Raw genomic sequence first — 27,155 nt, forward strand, 5'->3', positions numbered from 1 at the left:
GATCTATGATTTTTTCCGTAGGTTCTGGTAATTCTAGTGTTAAGCATCCATCACCCCTTCCAGCAGGAAATCTGACAACCAGTTCCTAGCAGGAAAAAATGTACTACTTAAGATTGCAACCAAATAGAGTTTAAAATTAGTGGAAATCCCCAAGGACCATCAGTCTGTAAAAAAATGACACATCTACTGTGAATGTTTTAGACACCGTTTCATAAGATGATTAGGAAACAGTTTTCTTGACCAGTCAAGGACTTGTTAACATCTCGCCAAGCATTAACTAAATCAAATGCCAACCTGGTCAACTGAACACTGCCTCTTAGAAAACAAAAAGGCAACTTGCAAGAGAAATGATAAAAAGCTATAAAAGTCAGAGTAGCGTCAAGAAATTCTCAAGTAGGTGAAACAGTTTTTGTTGTTGTGCTTAGCCAACTGAATCAACAAGAAAAACTAAAGTAAAATTCACATTGGTTTCATGGAGATCCTAATCATTCTAACAGGTTTAGTTTCACTCATATAACCCAAACCTAAACATTTATTTGAACTTACAAATCCATAATATTTTTTCTCCTGAATTCCTTACACCAAGTTACTAACTTTATAAAAAGTGTCACATTCTCAAACCTGATGAGGTGAACTATATGAACCAACCCACAACAGCTCACCCAAAAAAGGCAAACATTCAAAAAAATTGGGAATGAACATAGCAAAATGTACTGAAATAAAATAATAAAAAATAACTTGCTACTTTAAATCAAATTATCAAAGCTAGTCAAATATAAAATAAAGTACGTACATTTTTTATCTAATCAATTTAAAAAAAAAAAAAAAAAAAAAAAAAAATCACATTCCTTTTCAAAAACGGAACCTATCACAGCAGTACCAGGTAAAAAAAGCAGAATTCCTTCCTTCAGGAGATATCAGTCCATTATAGGGAAGGACAAAACTTAAGAAAGGGGACACACACGCCACCCCACAAGGCAGACTTAAGGACTAGTAGCATGAAAAACTATTGAGACTATCATATCTCTCCCATGCATTCCTGTAAAACAGAAATAGTGGCTTTTGTTAACATAGCATTACACCCAGAGGCTGAAAATCTTAGTTAAAATTTTAAAAGCAGACCATCAATAAAATTGAAACTCATTCTTGAACCATTTCAACATTCTTAAAGCTGAAGTCACATGGGCTTATCTATAAAAAAAAAAACAAAAACATTCAATGTCTTATGGTAATTTCAGTCTTATTGGTAACACCTCCTATTTTCAGTATCAACAGTATTCTAATTAGAGATATTTAATTCAGTTTATTTTAGTATCGCACTCTCCAATAAGTGCAGACACAGAGCACTGTGACATGTTCTCCAGAAAAATGCAGATACAAATTTTACATATTACTAATAAGATTAGAGAATCAGTACACAAAGCACACACAGGAAAAAAGTAGTTTTAAACATAAACTGAAACCAACAATATCTGTCCATTAATTAATTATTTAACTATGGCCAGTTGACTAAAGAGAAAGAAAACAAAAAATCAAGTTAGCAGTATCCCTGGAGAAAAAAACCTCTGGTGGGGTCCACAGTTAACTGTTTTAGAGAAACACAAAGTCAAAGTCAGATACAGTCACAATCCTGGAGACCTCAGCCAACTAGCCACCCACTCTCTCCTAAGAATTCAACAGCACAGTCTGTGCTTGGGCTGTCTAATCTAATGAAGGAATTTTCCATCAAATGATTTTGAAGAATCCCAGTATCTCAGATATATGCAATTACAAGTCAATGAAGGAAAATAATCTTTAATTTAAATTCCTTTTGAAGCTGTCACAATTTCACAGTATCCAATGGTGAAAATGTAAATAATGACAATTATTATTTGGATGTCAACACATGAAAATGTATTCCTAGATTTTCAAATTGGGAATCTGCATAAGATATTAAAAAATTTAAAACCCCTTTAACACAAAATTAAATTACTCAGTAACATACTGCAATTATAGACATCTCCAGCTGACAGCTCTATAGACGTCAATTGAAGAAGAAAAAAAAAAAACCTTCAGTTGTATGATTTGAAGTACATCATAAATCTCTAATTTGCATTTTGACAAGTCAATTTTGAATGGTAGATAAATGAAATTCTCATTTTTTGAATTTACTCATATATTGCAATTATCTTAGATTTGTATTCTTTCTAATCAAATTTGCATTCTTGGAATCTAATACACAGAATATTTTAACGGATCAGTATTTCACAATATTACAACAACGACTAGTCAGAGTTAGGCATTACATGTTCAAACCGCTCCTCCTACTAGTGGGACTCCTGTTTTATTCTCTTAGGAAAGGCAGAAATACGGTGTAAGCATCCATTGAAGACAAAACAGTTAAGGCTTGGAAATTATAACCTGGAACTTGCTTGTCATACATTTCAGAAGTGCATGGCACTCCAAAAATGTTTTTATAGTTGGCATGTTAAGATTTTGCACACCATTTTCTTGAAAACATTATAACCACCAATAAAAATTCAAACACCCTTAACAAATTGGTTAAAAAAAGTAAATTAATGCTAAGTTGGTGGGTCTTCAGTTAAACAATATTGAAAGAAATATATATATATTTTGAAATTTCAAAAACAATACACTGCAGAACTGATCTCTAAATAAGACATCTGTCAATATAAACCACAGTTTGTAAAACCTAGTCACAGTCTGAACTTTTACCATTTGTCCATGTGGCTGGCCATATTAAAATATAACCATCAACATCCCTATTTTCTAAATTTTTCAGCATGTTAGCAAAGAGGCAGTCATCTCTACAGTGTTTCCTTTTCTGTAAAGGTTTTATTGACAAACTGATTAAATCGTGAAAATTACAGCATCTCGAGGACACCCCCAAATTGATCTCCCAGATTCCCTGCCATACAACAGGGTGGTCCAGATCGAATTATGCAGATCCAGATTGTCTGGATGACTTTGATTTATGCTGTGACGATTCCAGTGTGGCGTGAAGACGATTCTTCATGTCGTCAGTTCGCACACTTCTCGATGGTCCGGGATTTTTCAGGTGATTTTCTATGTAATAAACTTAATAAGTTATAGCGTAATGAAAATTGCATAATTAGATCTGCACCACACTATAGTCTCTGACAACTAGTGTCATTTATCTCTGTTTAAGGCAGGTGTACAGGATTACTTTAAGCTGACATGATATCGACATAACTGCCATGTACATTATTCATTTCAGTTAATTCTCAACTTTATAATGCTATTGTGTGCTTCTCATTAGCAGATTTGGAAAATAGTCAAGTCATTAAAATTTAGTAATTCATCAAGAAATATACAATAAAAAATGTCCTATTTTGTTTTAAAACCCTCAGGAGTTTGTTAAATTGTAAAGACTGTCTTAGTAATGTTCACCTTGTTAATTTTCATATCTTCCCTAAGTTTTAATCACTCACCCCAAAAGATGAGCGACTCTGGCAGTGCCGAATCAGAGGTTCTCCACATTTCTTAATGTTGTGAAGGTTTTCTTCTTGCTCCCTGTCATCTTCATTCTTTAGAAGGGGTGCAGTGGGGGAGCGACCCACTAGGTCTGACCCTCGGCCTGCAGATACAGTGGAACGGCTGTCTCGATAGTGGGTGGTATTCTCCTGTAGAAGAATTAGCGGGACAGTTTTTAAAATGCACATTATATGTTCACTATTAAACCAACGTATAGGTGTTACTTTTTTTTTGTACGGCACAGATTTAAGAATGAAACAAGTGGCAAATATCTATATAGGTCCCCACCTCCACCTAATTTTGCTATATATTGCCTTTGATTCTTGTATGTCTAAGAATTATCCTCTGATGAAGGTTCCTGGTAGGGGCTGAAAGTTAAGGAATAAAAACTACTTTATGATACGTGATTCATTTTCTCCCTTTGTGGATCTTCAGCTGCAAAAGTATATAGACTTTTAAAAGATGAGAACAAATGCTTACCCCCAGAGAAGACATGCTGCTTCTCATTGCACTGTCCACGTGCCCAATGAGAGGATCATCATTCTGCAAAAAAAACCACAAAATGTTATTATAAAATGATGGAATTGAGATTATTTACACATTTGTATAAATAATAAGCCTACAGCACCTGTGACCTGGGGTCTGTGCCTATGGAGTTCAGCCTTCTAACCGAGGTTTGTCTTGAAATGTTGGAGAGCTCATCACTGAATGATAGAAAAAAGAAAGCGGTTAAGCACTTATATTCCCAAACTGCCTCATCACCTTAAACATCAAGCATACAATTTAATTCCCTTGTTGACCATGGAACTGCATAGTATTTATACAGATGCCATCATCTTGATTCTTCCTTGTTATTTCAAGCCTGTTGACATTATATACTATAATCCAACTCCAAGCTCCCACCTGAATGGTGCATGCATTTTTCTGCTCTTATTACATCAATGCATTGCTTAACAAAACCCCTCTGAAATACTTACTTCTTTGAGTTCAGTTCCATCTCCAACTTCTTGTTTTTCCTCTTGTGATAGCGGTTCAGTAGAAACACAGAAATGAACAGAACTAGCAGCAGGACAGCTGTAATGACTGCTGCAGCAATGATGGACAAAGAGATGAAGTCAGCCTTTGTTGCAGAAGATACTGTGGTCATAAAACAGACAAAACATAATATTAACCAGTTAGGTCAAAGTCCTGGAAAAACTCCACATTTGTTCATAGTCATTGTGAACCATTGCAACAGGTTATAAATCACCAGCTCCAGAGCCAGTTTGGTAAGTTTGGTGCTGATTTAACACTAGAATTACAAGAGCCTACGAGAAAAATCCGGCCCACCTTAAATCCGTTCACACCTTTCCGTCAACGTCTTTTGTCCTGTAAATGTGGCGATTAACACAGGCAGCCGGGTATCCCATCCCCCCACCAATGCAGAACGTTTACAAACTTCTCCCAGCTCATGCCTTGTTTGATTATCTGGGAGTGAAGTGCTGGAGTTTTAGAATGCAAATAATAGATCGTTATTTGGAACACATGCATTTCATGTGTGTTCCGTTTCTACAGTAATCTGTGCCAACACATTGTTAAAACAAACTTTTTCATATTTTAGTAATAAATGTTACAAAATGTAGGCATAAACTATAGATTGTGTGAAGCCTGAAGTCCAAAGATCAAATAAACACTTTCGCAAAAGGTTCAAGGACGATACAACAGCTTCTGTGGCGTAGTGTTAAGATTTGCTGACTTGTAATCAAGAGTCCCCGGTTCAATTCCCACTGCCTCCTATATTTGCCATTTTCAGTAGTGAGCTGCTCTTATTATTAATATCATACAGTACACACATACATTTGGTTTGCATCTGTAACAGACCGTGTACAGTTATAGTATTGTACTTGTAAAAGTTACCTTTTTTTTTTTCCACTTCACGATCACGATACATACTACCATCCTAGGGATCGGACGCTGTTAGTTTTTATTTGAAACAGAGTAACTATAGATGTGAGTGGTGTTTAGAGGTAATGGAACTGGACATTTTCTGATCTGGAGGGATAAAAGCGGACACACAAACGCTAGTGAATCTGCCTTCTTTGTATCTCACCGTCACTTAGATTTATTTTTTTTATTCAATTTTATTGAGTGTTCCTGCTCACGCAGAATTAGTATGCACCTTATGGTTTATGATGTCAAAAAAAAAAAAAAAAGACGTAGGTATATATGTTATTTGAAATTATTCATTTTATGACCTTTTATGAGGTCAGTTCAGCGCTATATACAATCATCAAATTCAAATGTTCATAGTTCACACACACGCAAGTACCGTCTTTCCTACATTTACGACATGTGTACCTGTTACAATGCGCACACTTCTCTCTATTATCTCTCAGATAATCAAACAAGGCATGAGCTGGGAGAAGTTTGTGAACGTTCCGAGATGGTGGGGGGGATGGAATAGCAGGCTGCTTGTCTTAATCGGTACATTTACAGGACAAAAGATGCTGATGGAAAGGTGGGAACGGATTTAAGGTGGGCTGGATTAACGAGTTTTCTCGTAGGCTCTGGTAATTCTAGTGTTAAATGTGATCAGGTATATAAAGTAGACTGTTAAATACAGTTAGGAGAGGAATACTTAAACAGTGGTTTTCCAACAGAGACATTTGTGAAATTTCACCTAAAACGTATCTTAGACCACTCTGCTGATGCACCTAAAGTTTTAATTTTGTTACTGTGTAAAAAACCTGGTGGAGATTAAAGCCAGTACTTTAGAGGTAACTAAAGCTATCAGGCTTATAGAAATAAAAATGGAGGAGTAACTTGTAGAATGAGCATCTTAGGATCAGCACGCATCGGCTACAGTCCCAGTCCAGTTGCATACAGCACATGTGTTGGGCTGGCTAGCAACTTGATTTACCCAGTTTGTGTGTATTTACGTCTGATTGCAGGAGCTTTCCCTACAATGGAACTATAATGCTCATCTGGTATATGCCATAGTGCCAAGTGCTTCCCCTATACAATTAGCTACAACAGGCTACAATTGATTCTATAATGAAATATTAGGGTTCAGAAACTTAACTGACAGAAGGATGTTTGGTTAAGATTCAGAAAAATATATTTTTAATGGAGTTTGCACTTCACAGAAGTAACAGATCTTCACTTAAGTCTCTCAAAGAACTGAAACTGCATAAGCAAGCCTGCAAGTCAAACTGAACAGACCAGAATTAACAAATGCCTACATTTCTTGGAGTTATTCTTGACAACCAAAATACGATCAATGTTCTAGACTACAATTGTATATTTTCAAGTTACGGTATGTTGAAGTTTACCTAAGACCTTAAAATCTAGTATTGCTATTGTGAACAGTCTATAATGCATTTTCTCATGGGAAAAACACCTTTCAAATGTCTTCCTTATTAACAGAATACAGAAAACTTTTATATAAGTATTCAAAAGGGAAAAAAAATAGATGAAGGTTACTTTTTGCAGATAAAATTAGACTTAGAAATACAATATGCTGGATGCTTTACCTTCAATACACTGGAAGCCCTAAATTCACACTCTTCTATTGAAAAATGTTCAAAGTACAAAACAGGAATAGAAGATTATAGAGTTTGAACTAAAAAAGTGAGCTGCCTCCTTACAGTTCTGAGATCTAGAGCCAGATTCTGTTTGTCTCATGTACACTATGGTGTGTGAGCCTATATTTTAGACCCCCATTATGACTTAAAAAAATTATATATTATATATACTGACACAACACAGTATTTTCTATTCATTCCCAAATAATCCAAAATAAGATATGAATATGAGGGTCCCCAACATGCTTCTTTCAGCATCCCATTTATGTAACTGCTTCCATCTATCTGTACTTCAATTGGTGAAAAAATTAGAAAATTTATATAAGGTTTTGTTCTAACCAACTTCCTCCTGGACACCTTGTTTAAAAACTAATTTTAAAAAATGGCCAGCTATCTTAGAAGCTACATTCAAGTTTAAACACTCATTATTCATAATACTGATATCAAACCTGCTCTCTCTTGCTCTATTTAAAAAGTACCTACATTCTTCTTCATATCTAATGCACCGTTTCTGTGGTAAAACTATTGGAACCAAGACAACTTTAGAGGGCTGGTAGATCACTTTACGTGCAATAAAGATCTAAAGACAGCAGTTTTCATGGAAGCTGATAAATAAATGTTAAGTGTACAATTGCAACATGGCTACACTAGGTGGCAAGAGCAGCCAGACATTCTAGAGCTCTTGTAATAGGATTTGTGGACAGCAGATGGCAGAAAGTTTCAGTACATTTAAAAAAAGAAGTCATGCGATAACAAACCAAATGAAACCAAAGACTGACCACCACATCCTACTTTTTATGCTTTCTGATCAATTTCACATGGTCATAATAGTGAAAAATGCTAAGGTAAAATGTAGGAGCAGCCAGTTATAGTATATGAACTACAGTGCCCTCCATGATGTTTGAGACAAAGACATATTTCCTTGATTCTCTGATCCACATTTTAAAATTGCAAACAATTCAGACATGATTGTAGTGAACACTACAGACTTCTAAATTAAAGAAATTTACGTACATTTCAAAAATAATACTCTTTTTACAGCATCATAATGATTGGGACATAGCAATGGCAGGTCTATTAAAGCAGACATATTTAGTACTTTGTTGCATATTCATTGAATGCAATGACTTTTCAAAGTCTGCAATTCATAGACATCACCAGGTGCCAAGATGCTTTGTCAAGCTTCTAATGCAGGCATCTTCAGCTCCAACTTGTTTTGTGGGCCTGTCCCCATTAGTGTTCTCTTCAGCATATGGAAGGCATACTCAGTTGGATTTAAATCGGGTGAATGGCTAGGCCAATTCCAGCATTTTCCTTTTTTTTTTTTTTTTTTAAACTTTAAAACTCCCATGTGTTGTCTTAGTGGTATGTTTGAGATCATTATATTTTTGTGAGAGGAAGCACCATCCAACAAGCTGAGGCATTTACTTGAACATGAGCAGATCAGAGGTTTCTATTCACCACAGAATTCATTGTCCGTCTGCCATCAGCAGTTTCATCATCAGTAAAGACAAGTGCGTCAGTATCTGTGGCAACCATACATGACCAAGCCATAACACTCCCAATATCATGTTGAACAAATGAAGTTGTATGCTTTGGATTTTGGGCAGTTTCTCTAGGTCTCCACACTTTGCTCTAACCATCATTCTTCATCTTTGTCTCATTTGCACACCAGTACTTTTTACAGAATTTTGTAAACTCTTTTAAGTACTTTTTCAAAAATTGTAATATGACCATCCTGTTTTTGTAGCATATCCTAAGGTTTTACTGATGTGTCTAAATGGTTTTATTCTTGTTTTTCAACCCCATAATGGTGTCTTTGACTTTCACTGGCACAGCCCTGGTTCTCGTGCTGAACAATACTAACTACAGACTCCAAAGGGTAGAAGCCAAACCTAGGTATCTTATGCCTGCACTAATGAAGCATGGGAACACACCTGAGTAATCACAAACACCCGTGACACCCATTGCCCCAAAAATTAAGGTGCCCTGAGATGGGGATAGATGGGGGGGACAGAGGGATGTGCTTAAAAAGTACTGTCGTTTCTCATTTCTACATGGTGTGACCAAAAAGTATGCAAATCCCCTTAAATTAAAGTCTGCAATGGGCACTTTGATCACCACTGAATTATAGAATTTGTAATTTTAAACCATGGAGCAGAGGGGCAAAAAAAAAAAAATGCTTCTTTATTCCAAACATTATGGATGGCATTGCATATAGTTACCAATTCATTTTATTTGCAGTTGTGCACCCATAATTTGTGCTGCACACTTCTTTGGATGATAATGCTGGGCTGTAAATGTAAAGTAAAGTAGAGTTAAGCACAGCAATACAAGTTAAAATAAAATTCCAAGGCAACTGTAACTGCTGCATGGTCATTTTGAATACTTTACCTGGCCTTTGAAATGAACACCTGGCTCAAAGAACCCACAAATCCCAACAAATGTAAAATAGTTTGGTATCATCCAAATTACTAGATTCCATTACTAAGACAGGATTAATTCAATAGTTAATTCTCTAGTTACATCAGAGTCAGAACATGTGCAGTCTATCTGTAATGATATCACTGAAGTTGCAGCTTTCCGGACCTGAAAAAAAAAAAAAAAAAAAAAAAAGAAACCCACCCCTGCCACATTTATCTGCCGAAAAATGGTCCCAGAACCTGCTCTGTTCTCTGCATGACAGTGGTAGCGTCCGGCATCAGTGGGCAACAGTGGTCGTGTGAACTTCAGAGTGTCATTGTCTACTTTTACACCATCTGGGAGGTCACCATTGTCCCTGAAGAAAAAAAAAAATCTGAATTTTTGTACTATTATGTTTATTACACAAGCAAAGGCTATAGACTGGGAAAAAATAAGTTCTTAATTTTTCCACTTTTGCCTTGACTAGAAGCAAGCCAGTCCTACACCTATGCTCCCCAACTTCTTTTCTCAAGAATCTCTCGACATTCTCTAATATCATTTTTACCTCACTTTTTCTTCATGAGAATCCCTCATCAGCAAGCCTTGACATGACAGCAATTACCTCACTTTTTCTCCAAAGCCAAAAATTGTTTCCCAGGCAGTTTGTTATAGTAAGGGAGGGGCTCTTGGCTGCAGTATCAGTTGCCAGCACTATAGGCAATTTACTCACCTTTTTCTTTGTACGCCCTGAGATGCGCACACACAATGAAGTCCCCCTTAGGCTTTGAAACTCCCATTTTTTTTGTCTCCTCCAGGGTCACTGATAGGATTTTCAAATTCTAGGTCTGTCAAGATATTACCCATCTAGACACACATGTATCATTCTGACTGGCAAACAGTGATGAATAGGCTGATGGCGCAATTGCAGTATCCAATTCCTAAAGGCCATCCAAATATTTGTAAGAAGAACATAAACTGTGCAGCTAAGGAAATCGGCTGCCACTTTACGATTATGATCAAAAGATTTTGTTAACCAAATACACAGCACTTTTTTTCCCTTATTGGTTACCTGAAAGCCCTATATAGATTGTTCATGTCATTTCCTAATTAATGCAAGTAGCAAATGATCAATGACCATATCTAAGTCCATTTCACAACTATAACACACTGTGTTCTTTGAAGACTATTGCAAGCCCTTGTGACTTTAGACAAAGGTAGCAGATAATAAAAACACCACACAACATAAATGGACAGCAATGAACACCTGCAGTTGTTATGTCCACTTAGAGTCAAGTCCCACCAATTCAATTCGTGGTCACACAGTGTCAGTAGTGAGATTTGCACCCACAATCTCAGGATCCAAAGCTTTATCTACTACACCACACTGTTTGCCACAGAGTTGCAACTGTAATATTACACATATTTCAGGCTGCAGCCTGCCACAGTCACTAATCTTAAAAAAGTAAGGGGGGTTATTTTTTCCCCTTTATATACTGTATAAATAGTAACCAATTGGAAATATCAACTAAGTATATTTTATCCTAGAAAAGAACTCCCTCTTGAAGAACTTGCGTAAGTTTACAAAGCTTCAATTTAATGATGTGCAAGTCTTAACTATGGTTTTAGTGAGAGCAGTCGAAATGGAGGTATTTGCCAGCAATTCTATATAAAATCCAAATGATTGCTTTGACTAGAAAAAGCTTGTGAACAATCTAGAACACTTAGCATTTAGTTTACTTTCCCAGAGCTTGAACACATTGAGTCCACCATGAAGTATTAAATAATAACTAGCTGTGTAAGCCCGTGCTGTAAAAAGCCTGGGGTCCTAGAAACTATTGAAATCGTCAGGAAAAAAAATTGAAATGTAATTGAAAGGAACTACCCCGGGCAGCTCTCTCCTAGGAGGATTCATTTTACCGATATGCTCACATCGCTTGTGCATTAGCAGCAGGAGGAAAAGTAAAAGGGATACCGTTTTGCCGATGTTATCAGCCAATCGACTGTCTTTCTTCTGAGGTTTCGTTTTGCCGACATGCTAGCCCAGCTTGTGTTATCAGCAGCTAAGCAAGTTTTCTGTTTCTTCGGAGTTGGAGCTATTAGCTCAACTCCACCTCTCACTTCCGGGCCGGACAGACACACACACTTCCACGCAAAGACATTTATATATAAGATATCTACCACTCTCTCTCTCTCTCTCTATTATATACACTACATCTCTACTATTATTTGGTGGATGCCTTTATTCAAGGCAAATTAGAAAATATGTTTGTTTTTTTTTCTTTCCCACACAACTGGTGCACACGCTGGTGAAGTGATTTGCTCATGTTCACACTGTGTCAGAAGTGAGATTTACACTCACAATCTCAAGATCCAAAGCTTTATCCACTACACCACACTGCCTGCCACAGATTAGACAATAGACAAAACAAATCTAAAACAAAAAATGGCTTGGGAAAAAAAAACAAAAAAAAAACACAAACTATAGGATTTTTTTTTTGTTCTTGATTTCGCCTTATACAATTTCTTGTATCAGGAAAGTGTTAGTTTTCGCATACCCCTTGGGGTCAGAGTGCAGGGTCAGCCATTGTACAGCACCCTGGAGCAATTGAAGGTTAAGGGCCTTGCTCAAGGGCCCAGCAGAGTAGGATCTCTTTAGGACTTGAGCCGGCAACCTTTGGGATAACAGCGCAGATTCTTAGCCTCTGAGCCACCACTCCGGAATTACAAGAATTACCAATTTTACACTAAAGTGCCATAAAGGTGCAGAGATGGGATCAAGAGAGAGCTTCATAAAAATAAAAATGAAAATATATACAATTATACATTTTACTAGACAAAGGGGGGGGGCAGGTTTACTCTCCCCACACAAACCTGGCACATGTCAAATTAGGTAGCCTTTACTACTATAAAAAAGTGTTCATAAAGTGTAATTGTTGGTCATTGTAGGAGTATGTGTCTTTAAGAGCACAATCCCCACAGAGCAGAGATTACCAATACTTATTGTTTACCGAATTTTTAATTGTAACAAGTTCCGTTTTTCTCGGATTATGTTTTTGCAGTCATGCAAAGAAACTTGTTAGAATATTTTTTCCCCCTATTTAACCATGAACACTGTCAACCAGTGGGCGAGGAGAAAATTTCAAACTATAAGCATAGAAGATTTTTTTTTTTTTTTTTTTTAAATCCTGAAAATGAAAGTCACATATAGTGAAAAGGCTGATAAGGCACACAAGCTATTAACATGAACTTCACAAAACAAAATAAGTTCATAATTGACCATTACCTAAACTTTTATTTCTGAAAAAAACACCTCTGTAAACCCTGTAAATCTGTAGTTACTGAAATATAAAAATACACACATTGAAAAAATAAAAAAAATGAAATACACATGACATGTACATTACAGGCACAAAACAAAAAAAGGACAGACACCAGTTTGAATGCCCCTTTTGTGCTGCATGTTTAGAGCGCAGGAATACTTGCACCAATGGAAAAATAAAAAACAGACTAGTCAAACCAGCTTGGTGGTATAGGAATTACACTGGAAACAGGTTCCTCGAGTCACTCTAAGACCAGAGGTTTTGGAAACTAAAGCCGGGAACATGTTTCACTTTGAGATATACCTCTACAAGTTATGGCAAAACCAGACATATCATATGCTACTGAAACCCTTCAAAAATGTATCAAGTTCTTCTGAAATAGCAACTGCTGAAGACTCCAAAAAACATACAGAAATCTACACCACACAATAAATATGTAGGAGTATACATATATTTAGATGTAATGTAATAAAAATAAAAAAAAAAACCCACACACAAATTAAATTTACAACAACTTTTGCAAATGATTAAAATATAGAAAACTTAGGTGGCAACACCATTTCAAGAACCAAATCTGTGGTTTTGGAAAATGCAAGGTCAACACTGGGGATTAGAGTGGGGTGAAAAGTTAGATGAATCCCTGAATATCAGATTTTGGCAAAGGTAAATGACGATCATGAATATATCCATTTTCAAGGTTTCTTTCTGTGTGTGGACTTGCAGAACAGTATGTGGGATATTAAAAATATAAATCAACTAGATACAATACTGTATAAATCCATTTCAAAGATATTAGAAGCATTGAATCTGAAACTTCTGTACAGGGTGGTCTTCCTCTTCTCCAGCATTCTCCACAGGAGAGATGTCAGATATAAGCAGGGATACTTACAAGCCCTTACAATAGGTACTGTAACCTAAAATTTGAACCAGTGGACAAACATGTTGATTCAATGGGACTTCTTCTAGAAAGATATTTTTGCCCAGCATGGTTTCTGTCTTCTTGTATTCTCTTATAATACCTCTATCAGAAACAAGCAGAACTGTATAATGTAAAATATTTTATTTAAAGTAGAGGCAACACAACACCTAATAACATTACTACAAGGAATATCAATACTTGGGGCGGAGTGGTGGCTCGGAGGCTAAGGATCTGTGCTGGTATTCAGAAGATTGCCAGTTCAAATCCCCATCACTGCCAAAAGAGATCCTGTTCTGCTGGGCCCATGAGCAAGACCCTTAACCTGTAATTGCTCCCGGGGCGCTGTATAATGGCTGACTCCAAGGGGTATGCAAAAACTAACAAATTCCTAATACAAGAAATTGTATAAGATGAAATAAAGAACAAAAAAAAATACCTGAATTGTTTCTGCTACTCCAGTTTTTAGTGGGAGTTGCAAATTCACAATATAATGTATTATTGAAGCCTGGTCTTTGCAGCCAGCTCTCCTTGCACAGAGGAGCCGTTGGTATATGAAATGCCCTGCGAAACAAGGCTAGTCTCAAAAAGGAAATCCTGAACTTTAATCAATACATTACATATTCTACCAAAGGGAACAAGACTCTAGATCACTGCTATACTTAATATGAAGACAGCTGTAAAGCACAGACACGGTCTCTGATGAACAAATCTAACCATGACAACATCTTTCTTATGTCCAGAGATAAACAAAACTTGAAGCAAGCAGTCACAAGTAAGGTTGCCAGTTGGGCAGATCAATCAGAGGCCTCTTTCCAGGTCATGTGAAGTGTTGCTGACTGGGGAATGTTCAGGTACAACTATGATATGATGACAACATCAATATGTTTATGGAGGCTTGGACTTCCTATAGTGGATTTCTCATAAATGAAATAGTACCAAAAAGTCATCATTAAGACTTACTCAAATCCAAAAGCAATGGTAGATAAAACCATTCCTGATGCACTAAACACATGCACTGCTGCTTATAAATCTGGGATAAACCTGTGCTTGTGTTTGGGAAAATGGATGATAAAGCAACCTTGTATGATTTAAGAGAAGCAACGAAAGCTGCTAAACAACTATAATTGGCAGAGAGTGAAAGGGCAAGTTAAACAGTCCATTCCTAGGCACATGTGGTAAAGTCTGTGGATAATAACAGACTATATATAAAGCAACAACTACCGACACTTCAATGTGAATACTGCTCATGCCAGACAGCAGTAAAATACATCTGTGAAAGGAGAACAGCTCAGTCAGGAAACAGCACTCACTTTGTCAGAACAAAATATAAGGAAAGTTAATTACAGTAAGCATGATATTTAATAACAACAATGAACAATCTTGCCTAAATGATGTGGCGAGTCTATAGTACTAGTGAGAGGGCAAATGTCTTCACCCGAATGTCAGCAAAACAAAGTAGCCAATTGTGGATTTTAAGAGGAAACCGCAGAGGCACTACCACATCCTCAGTATTAACAGAGCCTAAGCTGGTCCAAACACACTGGCACCTTGGGTATTGGAGGCACAACAATATCTTTATTTATTTTTCAAATATTTAAAATTCTATTAATGATTTTTGATATTTATAAAGTCATGTATTATTGTTAATTTCCTTTTCTATTTTCCTGAAAAGCAGAGTCACTGGAATTGAGCAATTCAACATTTCAGTATATATTGCACTGCATGTAACCGGTGAAATTTGATTTGATCGAACCTTTGGGATCAAATATTAGGATATTCAAACTAACTCAAGCATTTATTTTTAGAAGGATTAAATACTGCAATGTGTTTAAGCAATGCTTTATGCATTTTTCAGCAAGTTCAAAATTCTGCAACAACAATCATTAAAATAACTAGAAAGTACGAACACATAACTCCATCTCTTAAGTTCTTACACTGGCTTCCACTGAATTTTGGGAACAATTTCAAAATCCTCCTTGTTACATGTAAAGCATTAAATGGCCAAGTCCCTGCTTACTTGTCTGAACTTCTCATTACTACAAACCTGAGAATGCATTAAGAACTCAAGATACCTATCAAGGGGTGGAACAGTGGCAGCACTGCTGCCTCGCATTTAGGAGACCTGCATTCACTTCCCAGGTCTTCCCTGCGTAGAGTTTGCATGTTCTCCCCATGTCTGTGTGGGTTTCCTCCCACTGTCCAAAGACATGCAGTTTAGGTGCATTGCCGATCCTAAATTGTCCCTTGTGTGTATGTGCCCTGTGGTGGGCTGGCGCCCTGCCAAGGGATTTGTTCCTGCCTTGCACCCTGTGTTGGCTGGGATTGGCTCCAGTAGACCCCCGTGACCCTGTGTTAGGATATAGTGGTTTGGATGATGGATGAATGGATGGATGTGTGGTCATTATGTAATTTGTGAAGTTTTTAATTGAATTTTACCTGTTAACTTGTTACAGGGCTCTCTGCCTGCACACAGTGAAGAGTGCTATACAAAAAATAAACTGAATATGGTGGAATATTATTCAGTTATCTTAAAGCTATTTTAAAAGGTATCTGGAAATGCATTTCGAATATCCTTACAAATATTTTGGATATCTCAAAAGAACATTTAGATGTCTGTAAATAAAATTTGAGATGCTAAAATGTATTTCAAAACACACTACACAGTGACTACATTTAAATATGCCGTATGCAGAAATAAGAACCAAACAAACAAACGTCAGGTAATTCAAAACTTTTTCCAGATGATTTACATATTTTAATATACCTAAATTATAGTAGGGCTTACTGGAAGTATAAAACTTTACAGGAAGTATTTTGAGATCAAGATTTTCTGAAAATGTAAATGAGATATTCAAAAATGCAGTTAAAACTTGTCTATAATGCACCATATTAGCATAAATGTTACATTTCAAGATATCCTGAAATACAACACAATACAAAAATAAATTGTATTTTAGGATATCTTGAAATGCTTTTCAAATGTGGCAATTGGTGCTATGCCCCACCTGCCAAGTTGTTTGCCTGCCTATGGTAAAGTCATCCCTGATGGAGGATCACAGGAATCATGGGAAAGAGGGGTCCTTTCATCAGAGCAACGTTTCAGCCGTGGCATGGCCAAATGGGGAGGCAGCTAGATGGATGAGGTCTCCAGGACTCTAAAAATATCCAAACCTAATTATGTCATATCATCTACTGTTAAACCGTACTTCTAAAATTTTTATTATGCTGTATTAAGGAATTGTTCTGTTCTGTGTATTGTATTGTATTGACCCCCTACTTTTGACACCCACTGCACGCCCAACCTACCTGGAAAGGGGTCTCTCTTTGAACTGCCTTTCCCGAGGTTTCTTCCATTTTTCCCTACAAGGTTTTATTGGGAGTTTTCCTCGTCTTCTCAGAGAGTCAAGGCTGGGGGCTGTCAAATGGCAGGGCCTATTAAAGCCCATTGGGGCACTTCCTGTGTGATTTTGGGCTATACAAAAATAAACTGTATTGTATTGTATTGTAAGATATCTTAACCTTCATTTTCATATATCTTGGCTTCAACCAAATGATCAAAAAAAACAAATTGATTGTTAGATGACAGGGCCACAGACAGATGTACTGTCACAATCTCATAAACTGAGATATAGGGAAGGCTTTGCATTCAGGAACGTTTCCTGTCAACAATATCATGGTTATTTGTATTCCATTTGATTCTACATACATGCATATTTTGACATTTTGAACTTTTCACCTTTTGTTTTCATATGTAATTGTTAAAATTACCACACACAAGATTTCTGGTTTTTAATTGTTCACAAAAAAGTCAATGCTACGGTTCAAGCAAAGATAATATTACAATGAAAGTTTAACACTAATTATTATGTTATTGTGTTAATTTTATATTAATACTTTTTTTCTACCCATTTTGAGAGTTATGGCAATTGAGGCTTCTTCAGTTTTCATTTGCCACGGCTATCGTGGAAAAAGAACAAAAAAAAAAAAAAATGTTCTTTGAATATGGTGAGAGGCACAGTTCCAAGAGAAAGGGTTCAAACCTAGCACAGCCATTATGTGAATTCTGCATGTTCTTTCCCTATATATGTGTGTGTTCCATCTCACATCTTGTGGACCTGTCTAAATGTAATCCTTCCATCCATCCTCTTCCGCTTATCCAGGGTCAGGTCATGGAGTCAGCAGCTTGAGCAGAGAGGCCCAGACTTCCCTCTCTCGGGCCACTTCTTCTAGCTCTTCCAGGAGAATCCCAAGGCGTTCCCAGGCCAGCCGGGATACACAATCCCTCCAGCGTGTCCTGGGTCTTCCCCGGGGCCTCTTCCCGGAACACCTCACCAAGAAGGCGTCTAGGAGGCATCCTGATCAGATGCCCGAGCCACCTCATTTGACTCCTCTCGATGCGGAGGAGTAGCGGTTCTACTCTGAGCCCCTCCGGGATGACTGAGCTTCTCACCCTGGCTTTAAGGGAAAGCCCAGACACCCTGCGGAGGAAACTCATTTCAGCAGCTTATATTCGCGATCTCGTTCTTTTGGTTACTACCCATAGTTCATGACCATAGGTAAAGGTAGGAACATAGATTGACTGGTAAATTGAGAGCTTTGCCTTACGGCTCAGCTCTTTTTTCACCATGACAGACCGATGCAGAGCCTGCATCACTGCGGATGTCGCACCGATCCGCCCGTCGATCTCATGCTCCATTCTTCCCTCACTCGTAAACAAGACCCCGAGATACTTGAACTCCACCACTTGGGGCAGGATCTCTTCCCCCAACCCTGAGAGGGCACTCCAACCTTTTCTGGCTGAGGACCATGGTCTCGGATTTGGAGGTGCCGATTCTCATCCCAGCCGCTTCACACTCAGCTGCAAACTGATCCAGAGAGAGCTGAAGATCATGGCCTGATGAAGCAAACAGGACAACATCATCTGCAAAAAGCAGTGACCCAATCCTGAGTCCACCAAACCGGACCCCTTAAACACCCTGGCTGCACCTAGAAATTCTGTCCATAAAAGTTATGAACAGAATCGGTGACAAAGGGCAGCCCTGGTGGAGTCCAACTCTCACTGAAAGCAGGCTCGACTTACTGCCGGCAATGTGGACCAAGCTTTGACACCGGTTGTACAGGGACTGAACAGCTCTTATCAGGGGGTCCGGTACCCCATACTCCCGGAGAACCCCCACAGGATTTCCCGAAGGACACGGTCAAATGCCTTTTCCAAGTCCACAAAACACATGTAGACTGGTTGGGCAAACTCCCATGCACCCTCCAGGATTCTGCTAAGGGTGTAGAGCTGGTCCACTGTTCCGCAACCAGGACGAAGACCACACTGTTCCTCCTGAATCCGAAGTTCCAGTATCCGACGGACTCTCCTCTCCAGAACCCCCAAACAGACTTTTCCAGGGAGGCTGAGGAGTGTGATCCCTCACAGCAGAATGTAATCCTTGTGATGTGTCAATGCTATATCCAGAATTGGTTCCTGTGCTTAGTAGCCAAAGATTCCAGGGTAGACTTAGGTGACATTAGACTCTGATGGAAAAAAAAAAATGTATTCTACCAAAAGTTAATTTGATGTTATTTATTTTTTTTAAATGTTACCAGTATGATAACTGTAGTCACTACAGTTATATAACCACCACGACCACCAAATTTCCTCAACAAAATCCTTTCAAAACAAAGGTAATAAACATGACAAAGAATTGAAAATAAACTTCTTTGACAACTTCAAATCTTTACTGACGAAATGAAAAAAGCATAAATGAAAAATGAATATTACAGTTTTAACCGACTAAAACATATTGGGATCAATCATTTATAAAAAGGCATTAGTTAAATTTGAATTTCTAAATGTCCATGAATTCTGGATCTATTTAATCTTAATAAACAAGTAAAGAATGATTTATTTATGAATAAAAAAAAAAAAAAGATATGTGGACTGTTCTTTCTTTATGTTAAAAAATAAGATGACTTGGTCTACTTCTTGATAAATTTTAGGTGGGGAAAAAAAAAAACCAAACAGTGAATGTGGATATTTAAGTGAGTTAGCATTCAGGTTTCTATTTCAGTTTGCTTTTGTGCGCTTACATGAAAAGTAGGATTTTTGACTGGCACTGCAACAAAAACTTAATCAAAACAGGCTAAATGACACCTCCAGTATATTGATGTTACCGTTACAAATCTTCAATATTTTAATGCAAAGATTGTTATCTAATGGCATCATAAACATGAAACAATTACTACATCTATTTGCATGCATATATATTATACATATACATATATACACACATACACACACACACACACATACATATACACACACACACACATACATATACACACACACACATATATATATATATATATATATATATATATATATACACATATATACATATACATATACATATACACATACACACATATATATATACACACACACACATATATATATATACACACACACACACACACACACACATATATACATATACAGGTATATACAATGGTGTGAAAAACTATTTGCCCCCTTCCTGATTTCTTATTCTTTTGCATGTTTGTCACACAAAATGTTTCTGATCATCAAACACATTTAACCATTAGTCAAATATAACACAAGTAAACACAAAATGCAGTTTTTAAATGATGGTTTTATTATTTAGGGAGAAAAAAACCAAACCTACATGGCCCTGTGTGAAAAGTAATTGCCCCTTGTTAAAAATAACCTAACTGTGGTGTATCACACCTGAGTTCAATTTCCGTAGCCACCCCCAGGCCTGATTACTGCCACACCTGTTTCAATCAAGAAATCACTTAAATAGGAGCTTCCTGACACAGAGAAGTAGACCAAAAGCAACTCAAAAGCTAGACATCATGCCAAGATCCAAAGAAATTCAGGAACAAATGAGAATAGAAGTAATTGAGATCTATCAATCTGGTAAAGGTTATAAAGCATTTCTAAAGCTTTGGGACTCCAGCGAACCACAGTGAGAGCCATTATCCACAAATGGCAAAAACATGGAACAGTGGTGAACCTTCCCAGGAGTGGCCGGCCGACCAAAATTACCCCAAGAGCGCAGAGACGACTCATCCGAGAGGTCACAAAAGACCCCAGGACAACGTCTAAAGAACTGCAGGACTCACTTGCCTCAATTAAGGTCAGTGTTCACGACTCCACCATAAGAGCGAGGCTGGGCAAAAACGGCCTGCATGGCAGATTTCCAAGACGCAAACCACTGTTAAGCAAAAAGAACATTAGGGCTCGTCTCAATTTTGCTAAGAAACATCTCAATGATTGCCAAGACTTTTGGGAAAATACCTTGTGGACTGATGAGACAAAAGTTGAACTTTTTGGAAGGCAAATGTCCCGTTACATCAGGCGTAAAAGGAACACAGCATTTCAGAAAAAGAACATCATACCAACAGTAAAATATGGTGGTGGTAGTGTGATGGTCTCGGATTGTTTTGCTGCTTCAGGACCTGGAAGGCTTGCTGTGATAGATGGAACCATGAATTCTACTGTCTACCAAAAAATCCTGAAGGAGAATGTCCGGCCATCTGATCTGTTCGTCAACTCAAGCTGAAGTGATCTTGGGTGCTGCAACAGGACAATGACCCTAAACACACCAGCAAATCCAACTATGAATGGCTGAAGAAAAACAAAATGAAGTCTTTGGAGTGGCCTAGTCAAAGTCCTGACCTTAATCCAATTGAGATGCTATGGCATGACCTTAAAAAGGTGGTTCATGCTAGAAAACCCTCAAATAAAGCTGAATTACAACAATTCTGCAAAGATGAGTGGGCCAAAATTCCTCCAGTGCGCTGTAAAAGACTCATTGCAAGTTATCGCAAATGCTTGATTGCAGTTATTGCTGCCAAGGGTGGCCCCACCAGTTATTAGGTTCAGGGGGCAATTACTTTTTCACACAGGGCCATGTAGGTTTGGATTTTTTTTTTCTCCCTAAATAATAAAAACCATCATTTAAAAACTGCATTTTGTGTTTACTTGTGTTATATTTGACGATCAGAAACATTTTGTGTGACAAACATGCAAAAGAATAAGAGATAAGGAAGGGGGCAAATAGTTTTTCACACCACTGTATATACACGAGGTGTGGCAGAAAAGTAATGAGACTGGCAACACTGCAAGTGATCTGGCAACGCTGTGCTGTTGTCCTTGATAGAGCACGTGTATCAGTACCCTCCCATAGCTCAGTGCGAGTTTCAACTCCTTCCGTTAACTACGTGATTTTTGTGACTGCTATTAGCGAAGTTGTGTTTTTGGTTGTGCGTCACGCAAAATGGAACAGCGGAATTTGGAGCAACGTTGTGCCATTAAACGGCAAGTGTGACGTTTGAAAAGTTAAAGCAAGCCTATGGGGAACATTCTTTATCCCGAGCTCAAGTTTTTCGCTGGCACAAATCATTTTTGGAAGGCAGAAAACACGTTGAAGATGAACACCGTTCAGGGAGGACTTCAACTTCGAAAACCAATGAAAACATCGAACATGTGAACACTCTTGCGAGATCAGACCGTCGTTTAACATTAAGAATGTTGAGTGAACACTTAAATTTGAACAGATTTACCGTTCATCAAATTTTGACTGAACATTTGCACATGCGAAAGGTCTGTGCCAAAATGGTGCCGAAAAACTGCCCTCTCCATAACAGAATTTTTGACCTCAAAAGGCATTCCTGTGGTTCCCCAACCCCCTTATTCACCTGACCTCAGTCCGTGTGACTTTTTCCTAAACTGAAAAATGTCCTCAAAGGACGTCATTTCGGGACTTTAGAAAACATCCAAAAGAGTGTAACGGACATGCTGAAGACCATACCGGTTGAAGACTTCCAGCGATGCTACCAACAGTGGGAACAACGTCCCCATAGGTGTGTAGCTGCCCAAGGGAACTACTTTGAAGGGGATAACATTGATGTTTGAGAAAAAACAAAAACTTTGGTAGATAAAAAAAATCAGTCTCATTACTTTTCTGCCACACCTCTTTATATATATATATATATATATATATATATATATATTATATATATATATATATATATATATATATATAGCTTCGCAGCGGTGAAGAACTGCATTAAAATTTTTATTAAGAAGAAAATTTTACCTTTTTAAACTGAGGGAAAATATGCCAATAATTATTTGTTAAGGATCTCTTTGTATACCATGTTGTCAGTTCGGCCCTCCGGTTGTAACATGACCAAGCTGTGCGCTGAGCTTACTCTTGATCATGCAACTTACAGTTGGCCATGTGAACACTAATCTTGTCTCAAATCTCACAGCTTGGATTGCTGCTGTCATAATCGGTTTGAGTTTCATGGTTTGTTTCAATTATGACAGTATTTGCAGGATTTGTTTTATTGAAGTGACATTCGGCATCTGTCAAGCGTTGTAAGCACACAACCGGTTTCAGCGATAAAATCACATCCAGCTTTTGAGAGTTTAAACATTCATAAACATCAAAGTGTCCACTACTGAAATTGTCACCTGTGAATCTAAGATGTTTAAGAGGCATTGGCGGTTGTGGAAAGGCGTAAAATATTTGGCCATTTCGGTACACTTGAAAGCGACAACCGAACAATTCGGCGGCAGCCATCAACTCACATGCAGAACCATAGATGAAGGGCTTAAGCATTTCACTCTTATAATGCTCCTATGTAGTATAATAATATCCTGTACCGTCATCCATCCACACATTGAACCTGTCCCAGTCATTCAATACATAAGACACAATGTTCCTTTGGATATAAAGAGTGAGCCTGATATGGCCGTGCAATATGTAACAAAGAGAATGGAAAAGGCAGGTGGTATCTCCGGGCATGGAAACCACTCAGTAAGTGATAGTTCTTTGATTGATAGTGATCATCTCGATAGACATGGTAATGGGGCAGGGCTCTTGATTAACTTTTTGCACTGGTGCGCCTAACTTTTTTTCTTAGGTGCACCCAAATTTTCAACCCCATCACATTTAACACCACAGTTTTACAAGTTCACTTTATTTATTTGTTTTTTTTTTTTTTTTTTTATCGCTGTCCATATAGGCAATATTGACTTGTAAATGATTAACTAACAATCTGGTCAATATAAAGTTCTTTATTTGAAGGCAAGCACAATTCTACAAGAAAGGTAACTTACTGAAAAAGTGTTGGTGCTTAAAGTGCTTTACTGAGCTGAAATTTAAACTTAAAAAATCTCAAGATAAATTAACTAAAAAGAAAATCTAAATTAAATGTTTTAAGGGCTTCAAACTGAACATCTCATGGCTCAATGTCTTATGGACTATCCTCCATTGCAGTCACATGCCCCTCGGATGGCCAACTCCTGTAGTTTGGCCTTCTTGATCTTTGGCCTTGACTAAACCAGCTGGCCACACTCTCTCTAGCATCAAAATCTTCCAGACTTGGGCATGAGCATGCTCGACCTCAATGTGTCCAATAAGTATATTCACCGGTCTTCCTCTCCGCAAGATACGACCGTACACAATGACGCATTCCTTTGTGGCGATATCTGTGTCTCCGTCGATCAGGAATGCCATGTACGCACTGTTCGCAATTTGCACAGACGTCTTTTTTTTCAATGTATCTGCGATGACTCCTATAAATTGGGCGCACGCGTCATCATTGCTGTACGTCGGGTTTACATTCAAGCCATTTCACAGCCAGTCACAAATGCACTACTGCCGGCCATGGTCTTCCCACACTCTTTACAGTAAATACAGTGCATTATATTATCGGCTTTGCTGTATCTTAGCCAGGGAAACTGGTCAAGCCACTCTTTTCGAAATGTATACACTTTACCCCTTTTAATTTCAGTGGGCTCGGACTCGATCGTATGTGGCTCATTATCTAATGCCATCTCCGGACCAGGGCTTGCTATAACTGGGGAGGTTGATGGCTCCGTGTCAGAGCATTGGTTATGATTTTCGGACGGATCAGGCCCTAACTTAACATTCTTAACGAAAAAGCTGTCAATCGTTCTTTTCATCTTCTGTCATAATCCGCGGCTACATCCACTGTTTACGTGATGGGCTACTCACCTCTCTCTGTCTGACTGCATCACATGCATTTTCAAACGTACACACACGTACAGGAATATCTGCACCACGGCCAATCAGAGGGGCGGGATCCGCCCTTCACTATCTCTGATTGGGTTAGACCATGATACAGGCCTAATGTGTGTCTGTTGTTGAACAACAGGGAGACTTTAAGAGTCACAGAGTTTCGTTTTTTTTCCCCCTCGAACGGCTGGTCGCACCGGTGCAACCTTTGATTTTTTTTAGTCGCACCACCGAGAAATTAGGTCGCACTCTAGAGCCCTGTGGGGGTTGGAATGATAAAGGAAATGGGTACCTGAGCAATGTAAAGTAAGTGTAAAATACCTATACTATAATTATAATTATAATAAACAATAAAACAGCGGAGAAGCCGTGGATTAAACAAAAAGGCTGCAGTTATCAGTAGGGAGACGTAAATCCGTGGCGAAGCAAGGAAGGGAATGTAGAGACTGGAGTGACGGACGGCCTTATATAGGCAGGCAGCCAACAACGTGGGAGGCGTTGGGATGGGGGACCCAACGCCGCCTCACATGGTGACCGAGCTGCAGGCTATGGACGTATATATGTACGTAAGTAGGATTCAGTTAGCGTTGGGAACCCGTGTACCAAATTTTTGAAGATGGGCCCATAAGTAACAAAGACTGTTGAAAAGTTCAATATGGCGGCCGACAGTGGCATCATACCATCGAAATAAGTAAGTACATCGGTTTCAGTTAGTGCAGGGAAGCCGCCTACCAAATTTCGCGAAGATACGGCCATAAATAAGAAAGTTCAACATGGCGGACGTTGTTGACCGTTATGACCATTACGCGTAGAATTTCGAAATGAAACCTGCTTAACTTTTGTAAGTAAGCTATAAGGAATAACCCTGCCAAATTTCAGCTTTCTACCTACATGGGAAGTTGGAGAACATTTATATATATACACACACACACACACACACACAGTATATGCATACATTTATAAATATTATTAAACTATTTTCATTTTTTTATTATTTTATAGGGGTTCCAGAAAGTTCAAGGAAGTTTAAAAGTTTAAAATGTTTAAGTACATACCTATTGTGCTAGGAGGAAAAGCAAATCATTAAAAGAAAATTAATACATCTCACTAGCTGGAAAAACAAACGAGTAGCAAGACAAACCTCTTCATTTGAATAATCGTTATTCTCCTCTTATATTCTAATAAACCAGCTGCTGATTCTATTTCATTTAGCATAACACTCTACATTGTGAGGGTTGAAGAGAGCAAAACTTGCATACAGGGAAAAAGAAATCTGAAGCTTAGTAGCAGAGCAGACCACCTCCAACCAAAGCCTTTCCTCAAATTAGGAACAGGCGCTCTCCAATCAGGACCTAAAGCAACCTGCTTTTGCATATGTGGTGTACAAAGAAACAACAAAACTTAAATGCCTTTGAAATAACCATTGACTAAATACAAGTTAGAGTGTGTGGAGCTAAAATGGTCTCCCTGTACCCAGATGGGTTTGCTCCAAAAGGGGTACAGGTTATGTCAGGCAAATAATTGTGATTTGCAGTGAACAATTTCCCAGTCTCTGGCTGCAAAGACATCAGTCCCACTTATACTGTATTGGTTCACAGGATGAACAAAAACCATGAATATACTTTAAATAATTACCACTTGCATAAAACTAAAGGACAAAAATCAAAATGAAACACACACTTCACATCATCATGTGTCCCTCAGTAACATATGCTTTAAAATATTATAAAAATGCAAGTCATTATAAAATTCTCCATACAATTCAAAAATGGAACACAGAGAAACCTACCAGCTCCAAGTGAAATTGTGTGGGTTAGGATTTCCTGTACCAATACATTTCAATGAAGCTCCCTCCATGCCCAAGTACCAGTCGTCTGGCTGGACTTCAAGCTTCACATCAGGAGCATCTCCCAACAAAAAAATAAAAATAAATAAATAAAAATAATATTATATACATTAACATTCAGAATCTTTAGAACATAATGCAGACATTTGCAGCTCAGATTACCAGCAAGTAAGGAAAAGACATTGGTCATAAAAGATCCAAGGTCAAGAATTAATCCACAAGTGATAGGATACTTACAGTGAACAACAAGATTGTACTTAATCCTTCGAGGTTCTGGAAAACTCGGGTGTGAGATCAGGCAGTCCAGCTGTTTCCCATTCATAGCTCGGTTGGGCTGTACAGAGTACTTTGTTGTTACTTTTCCTCCAGCTGCAATACTGGTTTCAACTGCACCATTAAGCTTTGTATCCCAAGAGAGAAGAGGATTAGGACGACCCCAAGAAGTACAAGTCGCTACAACAACAATCCCAGATCCTTCAGTTAGAGGAGGCAAAGTGGGATCCAAGCTGGAAACTGGAGATACTAGAGACAAAGAGAAAACAGAAG

At 38.0% G+C, this 27,155-nt stretch overlaps 1 protein-coding gene across 1 annotated transcript in view; it reads right to left on the minus strand.

The window, feature by feature from the left end:
- LOC120518770 (nectin-4-like) overlaps positions 1 to 27,155 on the minus strand; it is a 67,181-nt gene that overhangs the window by 15,355 nt on the left and 24,671 nt on the right. The window contains exons 4-10 of the mRNA XM_039741724.1: positions 26,847 to 27,131; positions 26,553 to 26,670; positions 9,686 to 9,837; positions 4,473 to 4,632; positions 4,124 to 4,199; positions 3,976 to 4,038; positions 3,453 to 3,644 (exon numbers count right to left, since the gene is read on the minus strand). Of these exons, the coding sequence (XP_039597658.1) occupies positions 3,453 to 3,644; positions 3,976 to 4,038; positions 4,124 to 4,199; positions 4,473 to 4,632; positions 9,686 to 9,837; positions 26,553 to 26,670; positions 26,847 to 27,131 (1,046 nt within the window). The remainder of the gene's footprint in view (positions 1 to 3,452; positions 3,645 to 3,975; positions 4,039 to 4,123; positions 4,200 to 4,472; positions 4,633 to 9,685; positions 9,838 to 26,552; positions 26,671 to 26,846; positions 27,132 to 27,155) is intronic.

The sequence above is a fragment of the Polypterus senegalus genome, chromosome 18 (genome assembly GCF_016835505.1).
Source record: "Polypterus senegalus isolate Bchr_013 chromosome 18, ASM1683550v1, whole genome shotgun sequence".
NCBI classification, from domain to species: Eukaryota; Metazoa; Chordata; class Cladistia; order Polypteriformes; family Polypteridae; genus Polypterus; species Polypterus senegalus.